Source organism: Anastrepha obliqua, chromosome 2, assembly GCF_027943255.1.
Source record: "Anastrepha obliqua isolate idAnaObli1 chromosome 2, idAnaObli1_1.0, whole genome shotgun sequence".
In the NCBI taxonomy this organism is placed as follows: domain Eukaryota; kingdom Metazoa; phylum Arthropoda; class Insecta; order Diptera; family Tephritidae; genus Anastrepha; species Anastrepha obliqua.
In genome coordinates this window covers 99,028,742-99,041,356 of record NC_072893.1, presented here as the reverse complement: position 1 = coordinate 99,041,356, position 12,615 = coordinate 99,028,742, and the positions used below count along the sequence as shown (strand labels likewise).

The 12,615-nt window shown below is 38.4% G+C and overlaps 1 protein-coding gene across 2 annotated transcripts in view; it reads right to left on the bottom strand.

Annotated features, from left to right (window-relative positions):
• Nucleotides 1-12,615, bottom strand: part of LOC129237821 (dmX-like protein 2) — a 115,033-nt gene that overhangs the window by 26,003 nt on the left and 76,415 nt on the right. For both annotated transcript variants that reach the window (XM_054872768.1, XM_054872769.1), the window contains 3 exons: nt 5,131-5,212; nt 2,568-2,837; nt 1,809-1,878 (listed from right to left, as the gene is read on the bottom strand). In XM_054872768.1, the coding sequence (XP_054728743.1) occupies nt 1,809-1,878; nt 2,568-2,837; nt 5,131-5,212 (422 nt within the window). The remainder of the gene's footprint in view (nt 1-1,808; nt 1,879-2,567; nt 2,838-5,130; nt 5,213-12,615) is intronic.

The following is a 12,615-nucleotide window of genomic DNA, read 5'->3' as shown; positions in this document are numbered from 1 at the left end:
GTATGCCGCGATGTCTGAATTTGGTATCTCCGCAAAACTAATACGGCTGTGCAAGATGACTTTGTTCAACACCAGCAGCGCCGTCAGAATTGGGAAGGACCGCTCCGAGCCGTTTGATACCAAACGAGGTTTCAGACAGGATGACTCGCTGTCGTGTGACTTCTTTAACCTGATGTTGGAGAGGATCGTACGAGCCGCAAAGCTTAATCGCTCAGGCACAATGTTTTATAAGAACGTACAATTGTTGGCGTATGCCAGTTCTTTGGCATTATTAGTTCTGCCTTCTCCAAACTGGATAAAGAGGCAAAGCGAATGGGTTTGGTGGTGAACGAGGACAAAACGAAGTACCTCCTGTCAAACAAATAGTCGGAACACTCGCGTATCGGCATTCACGTCGCTGTTGACAGTTATGATTTTGAGGTTGTAAAAGACTTCGTGTATTTAGGAACCAGTATCAACACCGATAACAATGTCAGCCTTGAAATCCAACGTAGAATCTCTCTCAACAAGTGCTACTTAGGACTAAGTAGGCAATTGAGTAGTAAAGTCCTCTCTCGACGAACGAAAACAACACTCTACAAGGCCCTCATCATACCCGTCCTAATGTATGGCGCAAAAGCATGGACGATGAGAACATCCGATGAAGTGACGCTTGGAGTGTTTGAGAGAAAGATTCTGTGGAAGATATTTGGACATTTTCACGTTGGCAACGGCGAATATCGCAGGCGATAGAATGTTGAACTGTATGAGATTTACGACGATATAGGCATAGCGCAGCGAATAAAGATCTAGCGGCTACGTTGGCTGGGCCATGTCGTCCGTATGGATATAAACGCTTCGGCTCTGAAACTACCTGCGGTACCAGCTGGTGGTAGCAGAGAAACGTCTCCTTTGCGTTGGAAAGATCAGGTGAAGAAGGACTTGGCTTCACTTGGTGTGTCCAACTGACGCCGGTTAGCACGAAAAAGAAACGACTGTCGCGCTTTGTTAAACTCGACCAAAATCGTGTAAGCGGTCATAGCGCCAATTAAGAAGAAGAAGGTTTGTCAAGCCATTACGAATCATTTAACGCCAGAATAACACTTCCAAATTGTGAAAATTTACTTCGAAACAATACATCTTTTCCAGGAGTTCATGCACTGGTATTTTTTTTTTTAATAACGAAATAGCTGCTGTTATGGTAAATGGCGAACGCTATAGAGCCGACTGAATTTTTTTTCGAAAAATTAATCAGCTAAACACCGACGACATTGGGATCCAACAAGGTGACACAACTTGACATGCAGCTTGTTTAGCAATCGATTTTTTACAATATTGAAGACATCGTGGACGCCAACGGTTAGAGTTATTGACCAATGAACCATCTAACTAGTGGCCGCGGCGGGGGAAAAAGAATTCATTGACACAATATTTCTATGTGGTATTATCATTTAAAGTTTTCAGGCTCTTAAAAAAACCCCGACACTATAAATATATTCTACTAGTAAAGAATATTATATCAATGCCTAGAAAAAAATGTTTCTTTTATTATATTTTAATTTAAGCAGTATAAGGGGTAACAAAATATTAAAGTTAAGTAACTGTAAGAGTTGTGCAGTAACTACAAATATGTATTTAAATTATAGGTGAGTCCGAAAGTTCTTTTGCAAGTCGGTTGCTGTCATTATTTAATAAGGTTTGTTAAACATAACTTTGCAAATGTATACACATATTATTAAAGTTTTATTTAATTCTCCAATAAAATAAATCTTATTTTTCTGCCTTCATTGTCAAATACAATAATATTAACTTAAGTTATAAAGCATTACCTGTGGCCAACAAGCTGCATGAACCCAAAAATACAAAGTCCGAAAGTAATTTATTGTGGCATTGGTATGTCTGAAAATACAAAGAGATATAAATTCCATATACTATACATATGCACAAAGTTAGTTAAAATATTAAAGGGACATTTGTTTTTTGCAAACTATAGTATGAATGCATACCAAATTGTGTATTTAAGTTCTCAAATCAAGAGTTTGTGGCATTGTATTTGTAGCACTACAGCACAATTTCTTAAAAAGTATAACCTCATGCGAAGTATTATAGCACATTACCGGGAAAGTGACAATTTTTTACAGCCTTTTAAGTTCGAAGGTAGGAGCAGCAATTTTATGGTAGGATAGTCCATATTCAAAGTATGGCTCAATCTTTGATTTTTCAATCAAAGATAAAACTGTTCCTTTACCCATAGTTTAAAGATATTGAATAGGTTGAGCTTCACAAAAAATTTGGTGACTGTAATTGCCAAAATAAGCAAGATAACTAAAATTGCATTTGGCGGCGTTAATCTGATGACGCAAAATAAGTGCACACATTCTTTGCGAAAATGAAGCAGAATAAAAAATAAAACATAACGGTTCTTCTCTCGCGCTTTATTTCATTATGAGAGTGATCTCATATGATGGTGACAAAATCGAAACAAAAACTAAGAAGTTGCGTGCAATAGGCAATTAGAAAAAACGTAATTGGGTGATCCACTTTGTCCTATTCGATCGAATTCTACCACTTATTGCTAATTTACTTACGAAAAATGGTCTGTTGTTCTGCGACGCTATGCCAGCTTGCCATAAACTTAGGTTTCCATCTCCATCGCCGATTCCGAATTTATTGCCTTGCTCAGAAAATCTGCAACGAGTGACTTTTGCAAAGGTGCCCGAGGGTCGTGGAGAACATACCGCCTGTTGATGACCCCATTCCCATATTTGAACGGATCCATCCTGACCACCGGTTAGATAAAGGGGTAGTAACGGATGAGAACTCATCCGTTTGACGTTTTCAAATTTATGCCGTAAAATCTGAAAACAAACCAAAATGGCAAAAATTGAATGGGAAATGTAATAAATAAATTTTGACGGTATCTTATATATGTAACTATAAACCAACTTAAGAACCCAATTGAGAAAAGTCGTGGATAGAAGGATAATCAAAATCCGCGGTGCTGCTTTAAATAAATATTTGGTCTGTTCCTAGATTCTTTGGACTAAAATCTCTTCTCTAGTGCGAACGAGTAACAAGCAGAGAGCCATAAATCAATATTGAAACATGAAAACAACTAATTTTAAAGTTTTTTAAGAGAGAGACTAAGTTACTTTCATTAAAGCGTTCGCAGTTATATGTTTTGCGCGAATGAACTATTTTCCTGTAACTTCTGATTAAATCCCGTAAAACTTGTCAATCTGTTTTTTCTGTCTTATACATGCACGAGTTGATCAAGTGGCTTACCGATGATTAAGACGTACAATGCTTACGTATTTCGATTTCAGTTCCTTTTGCACCCAAACTTCAAACAAGACGATTTACAAAATGCAAATTTCAATATGTCCTGACTTTCTGAGAAATCTAATCACACATTCGAAGGTTCCATTATGAAGAAGTCTATAGAGAAACAGGGCCTCGACCAAACCACTGATTAGTGCGCACGTCGCGACGTAAGAACACCGACTAGCTTGACAGATTTTAATAATAAACGAACTTACATGAGATGTGGCTATTAAATACCGCAAGTAAAACTGTACAAAGTTTTATTATAATTTCTCATTTAAACATTATATTTACCAATACCATGTACAATCAGCGTTGCCAACCCGTAGCGCTCGGATCATGGTATGGAGAGGGAGAAATGATGGTATTTCAGGGAAAATAATGGTATCCACCGATAAAACAGGGTGCCTCAGGGAAATTCAAATTTTTTATATGATAAACTTCTCAACAGCATAAATTTTTCTCAATGACATTAATAGTTATTCAATAGCTATAGAATCCGATTCAGACATCTTCGAAAATAGAATTATCTCCGCCATCCTCTTCCCCGCTGTCAACCGCTGTACTTCTAGTTTCCTTCGGCTTATCATAAGGAGAGTCTTTGGTCATTCTTGATATCATCTCTTTGGAAGGTTTGAATACAGCACAGCCTCCGTTAGCTTGAACGTGTTGGCTGGCTAATAAAGTGCCTCGAACGGTGGGTACGATGAGTATCCTCTTCGTCTTCCATGGCACCTACAGTGATTTTTTCAGTGAGTCTAGAAAGGTTATTGTCATTCATATTTACCTGAGTTATGGCCTGTAAAATACTCTACTCGTACTCTGAATCCTTCAATTTATATGCATAAAATTCCTGTGAGATTGTGTAGAAACTTCAAACGGAGCGCCGGCGTGTATCAGAAAAATGTTACAACGAGTAATTGAAGTTACACCATGAGTGGATATGATTTTTGTGGTAGACGAACTAAGTAGAATCATCTCTATCGGAAGGAATTCTGTGATTGGTAGAACTCTCGTCGCGTTGCCCGTGATTCGTTGAAATTTTCAATTGGACGGATGTGATTTTATCGACCGGAGGTTCTAGTGAATTTTTTAGGCGCTCTCGGAATGTGATTAGTATCTAACTATCCATTCTTACACCTCTACTTTCATGGACAGAATATAGCTAACAACAATTCAAAATAGAATAGAATAAACCGATTGATCACATCAATTGTAGCTGCGAACGAACGGTATACAAATGATTCAGTCACGGACTGAAGCCGTGTCATCGATAAAATTGTCCAAAAACTAAGATAAAAATTTTAAATAAACGCATCGAAAAAAAAATTTTCCCAAATCATTCATTCCGTTTCTCCTGAGGAAGAAATGTTATACCATGATACCATGATAGACATCATGGTATATGGTATGCGACACAGTTTCATGGTATAGATACCATTAAAATGGTATGGTTGGCAACGCTGTGTACAATGCTTTATACGAATTTCTACTCTTCGAAAAACTGCAAAAGAGTTCTTCCTTCAACTTCATCAGAATGTTATCTGCTTTCTGTACACCATGCAAAAATTTTACTTAAGAAAACAGATATGTTATTAAGTATTTAGTTAATATGGTACATGATCTAATTCTGATTTCTTGAACTTCACTAGAAACTTCTTGACAAACGATGCCGAATGAGCCGGATCATTGGCTTGGTGGAAAACCCTTGACTTGTTCTTCCACAATGTGGGTTACAATTGCTTTATTCTTTCACGAAGCTCAGCAAGAATGTGAATAGCAGTAACGTTGACTAATAATTAATAATAAAAATTCAAAATCACTCACCAATGAGGTACCTCGCCCAGATTGCGATGCCGACTGGTAATTCACAGATGACTCAGAACTTATAGCAGAACTATGTTGAGACCTAAAATAACCACATGACAAGTCTTATGATATCAATATTAATAATAATGATAGTAACAATAATATGAATGACACGTTTTACTAATGATAATACCAATAATAATACTAATCCTAATCTACTAATATTTATTAATAATACTGCAGCAAAGCCCAGAAGAAGTAAAAATAATAAAAAGCCTCCGACTATCACTCGCAACGTCTAGACGGTAGTTTTACTATTTGCGCTAGTACTTCGGTTAAACAGCGAATTTTCATTTTTGCTTTTAGTTTCTGCTTCTTACATTCGTACACGTGTTCATTTGATTTTGCTATTTTAATTCTCTCCCCGATTTAGGGGAAAATCGTTTCTCCCTACTATCTGCAAGCCCGAAAGCCAACTTCAAACTTCAAAGTGATTTTCCTGAACTACCAAAAATCCATAAATCAGAACCGAATTTCGTAGTTGTTGCATCAACCGACTCCGGCAAATCTTTTCCGTACACAGAGGGTTTAATGCTATCAGTAAAGAAATTATATGAATCTCTAATTTAAGACGCTGCGATCGGGCGCGACGCGAGCCATGTGGGATCGCTACCGAGAGCTAAGAAAGGAAGAGAGATGTATTATCCGAAAGAAGAAACGAGAGGCCGAAATACGTGAGTGCGAGGAGCTTAGGATGCTGGCCAATAGGAACAACGCCCGAAAATTCTACCAGAAAGTACGGCGGCTTACAGAAGGTTTCAAGACCAGGGCGTTTCCCTGTAAAAACAAAGACGGCGATCTGGTGACTGACATCTAGAGCATTCTTAAATTATGGAACACTTCTCGAACCTATTACACAGTGACAGCTGCTCATGCCACAGAGAATGTGAAGATCGTTGAAGACGGAATTGTTACCCGACCATGACGAGGTGAGAATAGCGATAACGCGTCTAAAGAACAACAAAGCCGCGGGCGCCGACGGACTGCCGGCTGACCTATTCAAACATGGCGGCGAGGAGCTGGTAAGGTGCACGCATCATCTTCTATGCAAAATATGGTGGGATGAAAGCATGCCTACCGATTGGAATTTAAGTGTGCTCTGCCTAATCCATAGGAAGGGCGATCCTGCAATCTGTGCCAATTACCGCGGGATTAGTCTTCTAAATATCGCCTATAATGTTCTAGCGAGCGTATTGTGTGAAAGGTTGAATCCCACCATCAACCAACTGATTGGACCTTATCAGTGTGGCTTTAGACCTGGAAAGGATGAAAGGAGAAACGACACACACCATCTTTTTCTCGACTTCAAAACTGCATTCGACAGTACGAAAAGGAGTTTCGTGTATGCCGCGATGTCTGAATTTGGTATCTCCGCAAAACTAATACGGCTATGCAAGATGACGTTGCTCAATACCAGCAGCGCCGTCAGAATTGGAAAGGACCTCTCCGAGCCGTTTGATACCAAACGAGGTTTCAGACAGGGTGACTCGCTTTCGTGTGACTTCTTTAACCTAATGTTGGAGAGTATTGTACGAGCCGCAAAGCTTAATCGCTCAGGCACAATTTTTTATAAGAGCGTACAATTGTTGGCGTATGCCGATGATATTGACATCATCGGCCTTAACAACCGCGCTGTTAGTTCTGCCTCCTCCAAACTGGATAAAGAGGTAAAGCGAATGGGTCTGGTGGTGAACGAGGACAAAACGAAGTACCTCCTGTCAAACAAACAGTCGGAACACTCGCGTATCGGCACTCACGTCGCTGTTGGCAGTTATGATTTTGAGGTTGTAAAAGACTTCGTGTATTTAGGAACCAGCATTAACACCGATAACAATGTCAGCCTTGAAATCCAACGTAGATTCTCTCTTGCCAACAAGTGCTACTTTGAACTAAGTAGGCAATTGAGTAGTAAAGTCCTCTCTCGACGAACAAAACTAACACTCTACAAGACTCTCATCATGCCCGTCCTAATGTATGGCGCTGAAGCTTGGACGATGACAACATCCGATGAAGCGACGCTTGGGTTGTTTGAGAGAAAGATTCTGCGCAATATTTTTGGACCTTTGCACGTTGGCAACGGCGAATTCCCAGGCCATGGAACGATGAGCTGTATGAGCTTTACGACGACATAGACATAGCGCAGCGAATAAAGATCTAGCGGCTACGTTGGCTGGGTCATGTTGTCCGAATGGATACACACGCTCCGGCTCTGAAAGTATTCGATGCGATACCAGCTGGTGGTACTAGAGGAAGAGAAAGGCCTGCTCTGCTTTGGAAAGATTAGGTGGAGAAGGACTTTGCTTCACTTGGTGTGTCCAATTGGCGCCGGTTAGCACGAGAAAGAAACAACTGGCGCGCTTCATTAAACTCGACCAAAATCGCGTAAGCGGTTATCGCGCAAATTAATAAGAAGAGGAAGTCTCCTCTTATTAGTAAAAACGAAGTCTATAGCAGAAAGATTTATGAAGACCAATAATCTAGCAAGTATTTGCGAAATTACTTGCAAATTACATGATCAGCTTACCTATGTGAAGGGTACCATTTTCGCCCCTGCCTCAATAATATTCCTGAAAACGAAATCGTTGAAGAACTCAAATCTAATCACGTAGTGTCAGCTTACAAATTTACAAAAACCGTGGATATTGTAACCAACCCAACAGGAGTTGTGCTGCTGACTTTCGTCCTTTACAACTTACCAAGCAAAATAGATATATACGTAAAAATACGTGAATATATTCCCAACCCGATAAAAAATTGCATGAACCCACTGAGCTGTCTAAACTGCAGTCTCCCACCAAACTCCCCAAAAAAACTCTACACGCGTTAAATGCGCTAATCGCGCCGAAGAACATCCCTCCTCCTCTCCACAATGCCAAAAATTTCAGCAGCAAAGAGATATATTACGTATAAAAATAAACAATAAATGCACTTTGCGTGAAGCATTTAAGATCTACAGAAAGCAAACAACAACAAATGAACTCTCCCAAATAAGCTACTCAGCAATCACAGCAAGAACGAATGAAATCAATGAAAAGGAGAACAATAAAACCTATGAAAAAGATCATAATCAAACAGAAAATATAAAACAAAAACCAGGAACTCACCCACGAAATTCAAGCGCCTATGCACCAATCACTGAATTCGCATTCAAATCTCAACTCACACGCAAAAAACAACCCTGAAATAAATTCCCATCTATCGCCAGTCATTTCTCACACTCTTAACACTACGCCAAACATATCAAATTTCCCTTATTCGCTCGCGAATCTTCCCAGTGAAGCAACAAATACGACACCATTAACTTCTCTAACTTCTCTCTCCGGAAACAGTTAGACCGAAAAATTCATTTTCGCATCAATCGAGCATATCCGATGAGAGTAGCGCTCTTAAATTATAAACCAACATGAACACCTATTTACCGCTCTTGTTTCTTTCTCGTATCTTACCTTTGTATGCCACTTAAAATAGTTCAATGGAATATATAATAAAAGGCTATTACAACAATTTTAATGAGCTATGTTTGCTTTTGAATGACCAAAATCCAGATGTTTTATGCATACAAGAAACGCATATTCCTTTTTTCACGTCCAACTCACATATAGTTACCCCAAAAACGTATGGTATATCGGTTACTTCTCTAATTTACCCAATACTCAGTCGTCAAAGCAAGGAGTGGGCAATCCTTATAAAGCCTCACATCCCCCAAAAACTAATCACCATAAATTCTAACATTGCATCTATAGCAATAGAAATCTACTTAAACTCAATCCTCACATTAATAAATATTTATATACCCCCGGTTCAAGACTTTTCGAGTGAAGAATTAATATCATACATATCCCAAGTTAGTTCTCAGTTAATAATAACAGGGGGTTTCAACTTTTGGTGCCCTCTCTGGGGTCCAGTACCACCAATAGAAGATGGACTAAAATTGAAAACCTAGTTTCCTGTGAAGACTTAGTTGTCCTCAATGATGGATCTGCTACGCACTTCACTACTTACAATACATTTACGCACATCGATCTAACATTAGTTTCATCCCAGATCAGTCCAAGCTGTAACTGGAATGTCAGTGACTCGCTATACGGAAGTGATTACTACTCAGTCTTCACTACGTTAACACTGCAAAGCACATTCATAATTAACAAACATGTTCAAGCTTGAATTTGATCATGCTAACTGGGCTTTATATCAAAATGAATGTAATAAATGCTTTCAAAGTTGGCCGACCACCAATGTGTACCAAGAAGTTGCGAAAATTACCAAGGCCATTAGAACAGCTGCTAATATAGCCATACCTCAGAGCAAGCCAAGCGCTGGCAAACGGTAGAACACTGGTAGAACAGCGAATTAAATAGGTTAAGACAAAAGAAACAACGACTTTGGCACAGCTACAAACTCTGTATGACCATCACGAATTTGATAGAATATAAAAGAGCTAAGGCAATTTTAAAAAAATCCGTAAAAGAAGCCAAAAGAAAAAGCCTAGAATAATTTACGTCGAAAATCACGCCCGCCTCCACACCTAGCAAGACATGGGGTGATATAAAAACATTAACAGGCACCCCGCATACCCCTGTTAAAGCCATAAAACACAATGATTCCTTTCTAACATTCCGAAATATTATAGCTGAAACTTTTGCCAACACCTGGTCTACAAATTCAGCAGACAACAATTTTTCAACTGAATATTGCTCAAAAAAGGACGAAATTATTTCAAGTGTATATAGACAAAGTCATGTATCCAGAGAAGCAAGGCACTTGGACATTTACCGAATTTACATTAATTGAACTAGAGTTTGCATTAACTCATGCGAAAGGAAAAACCCCTGGTGCAGATCGAAGTTCGTATTCCATGTTGAAGTATCTCCCGATATTTGCAAAAAATAGATTATTGTATCTATATAACAATATCTTGCTAAACGGAGTTTATCCTCATGTGTGGAGGTCAGCCGTTGTTCTATCTATACTAAAGCCTAATAAAGCTCAACTTAACATCAATAGTTACCGACCGATCTCTTTAATTTCTTGCATCAGTTAGACTTTGGACAAAATGTTGGCCAAACGGCTTATGTGGTACATAACGAAGTGCAAACTTATTAGCCATAATCAAGTAGCTTTTAAGAACAAACATAGCACAACAGACGCACTGCTTCATCTCCAACATTACGTGTCTAAAGCACTTTCAACCAAAAGTCACGTCTCTGTACTAGCGGCGGACTTCGAAAGGGCATTCGATCGCGTGGGGATTCATGTGGTGTTATCTCAACTTAAGACATGGAGAGTCGGTCCTAGGGTTTTTAATCTCGTTAAAAACCTTATGACTGGGCGCAAGTTTCAGGTTAGAATAAATGGCAACCTCTCCAATTGTCACCCACTCAACAATGGGATCCCTCAAGGGTGCCCTTTGTCAGTTGTAGTATTTGTGATAGCATTTGAACAATTTAATAAAATTATTTTAAAATATAGAAACATAGATCTATCTGTTTATGCAGAGGACGCAGTAATTTTTACAAAAGAAAAGAATTTAACTAAAGTAAACAACGCATTTAAAAACATAATTACAGACATAAATACGTGGGGTGAGCTTTCCGGAGAAAACCTATCAATCGAAAAATGTAAAATATTGCATATTTGTAAAAAACGTAACTGTTTATACTCTACTTTGATAATTAATAACTTGAATATTGAAAATGTAAACTTCTTAAAAATTTTAGGCATAACATTTGATAAAAGATTTACATATAAGCAACATTGTTTAGTTTTAAGAAAAAATCTTCCTGACAGACTCAATATACTCAAGTATTTGTCATCCAAACACTCTTTAATCCATACAAACACCTCAGTCAATATCACTAGAGCAATGATACTTTCTAAGATAGACTACAGTCTACCTGTGTACGGATGGACCGCCAATACTAATATTAAGCAACTTGATGCTCCATACCATACTGCAGTTCGTCGTATGATAGTATAAACGCGTTCCCAACATCCCCCGTAAAATGCGTTTTGGCAGAAGCTGGTCTCCTTACTATAAAGGAACGTGTAATCAAAGCGACATGACTACTAATTCCGAAACCCTTTTCTATACTCATCATATTTTGCACAAGGATTACACATCGGCGTTCCGACACAAACTTAGATATAGGCAAAAGTCCACAATTTGCCGCTGCATTTAGTATGGCTTAGAGATTGATTTGACTCCACCTAGGAGCTGCACTAAATTAAACTGCCAACTATCGTGGTTTATACATAAATCAAATTTCAACACCGTTCTTCATGCACTTAATAAATCTACGACAAGTAGTTCGACCTATCAACAACTCTTTGCAGAACAGGAAAGAAACTACCGGAACAACAATTGGAATTTTTTATATACGGACGGATCAAAAATGAGCACTAACACCACGTTCGCTGTAGATAATCAACATGGATTCCTCATTTCTGGAGGCCAGTTACCTGAACACTGCTCGGTGTTCACAGCGGAAGCAATGGTCATATACAAAGCAGCGGATTTCGTGTAATAAAGGAAAATTCCTCATTTGTACGGATAGCATGGCGTTTATTAAAGCCATACAAAACATTTATAGTAGTAGCAAATTGGTTGAAAAAATAAGAGACCTTTGTATTCGGAACTTAAAAAAGATCAACAGCTCGACTTATGCCAGCAACAAGCCCATTGTTTCCAGTTTATTCAGAGAATGATTTACATAGGCATTTAAAAAAACATATTGACTCGATTAAACTGACAGAATGGTATACGTTTAGGCATCGGTATACTGGATTCAACGACAGGCGCAAACCATCTCTATACCCAAGCAATACACCTCGATATTTATCAAGCCCGTTCGCCCGACTCAGAATTGGACATACTAAACTCACACACCAACACCTCCTCACAGGAGATACCCAACAACAATGTCCATTTTGTGATAATAACACATCAGCTGACCATCTCTAGGGCGATTAAGAAGTTATTAGCTCCCAAGATCTTTGAATGAAGTTTAATTAGGAATTGCATTGCATTTGAGAACTGTACATAGTATGTAAGGAAATTTTTATATTTTCTGGATTATAAATAAATAAATATTTTCGACTCGTATAGCTCTCATTCCAGCATTTTGTTATATCGGACCCTTATTTTAACACCAAGAAAAATAGAATAGCCTTTCTCAAGAAAATATTGACGATGGTATATTTCTCACTATTTATTCAGCTGATGAGTTTCCATCTGTAGTTGAAAATTTTTAGAGAAATTCTATCCTATACTTTCGGAGATTTATATGCGTACAGTGAATTTTTATATATTAGATAAAAAAAATCCCCCCATTATAGTTTTATACAGGCTATTGTGGGCCACGCACAGTCCGCATTTAAGTCCACTTTCCTGTTTTTATAACAAAACTTATATTAAACACCATATACTGCTTGCACCAATGACTA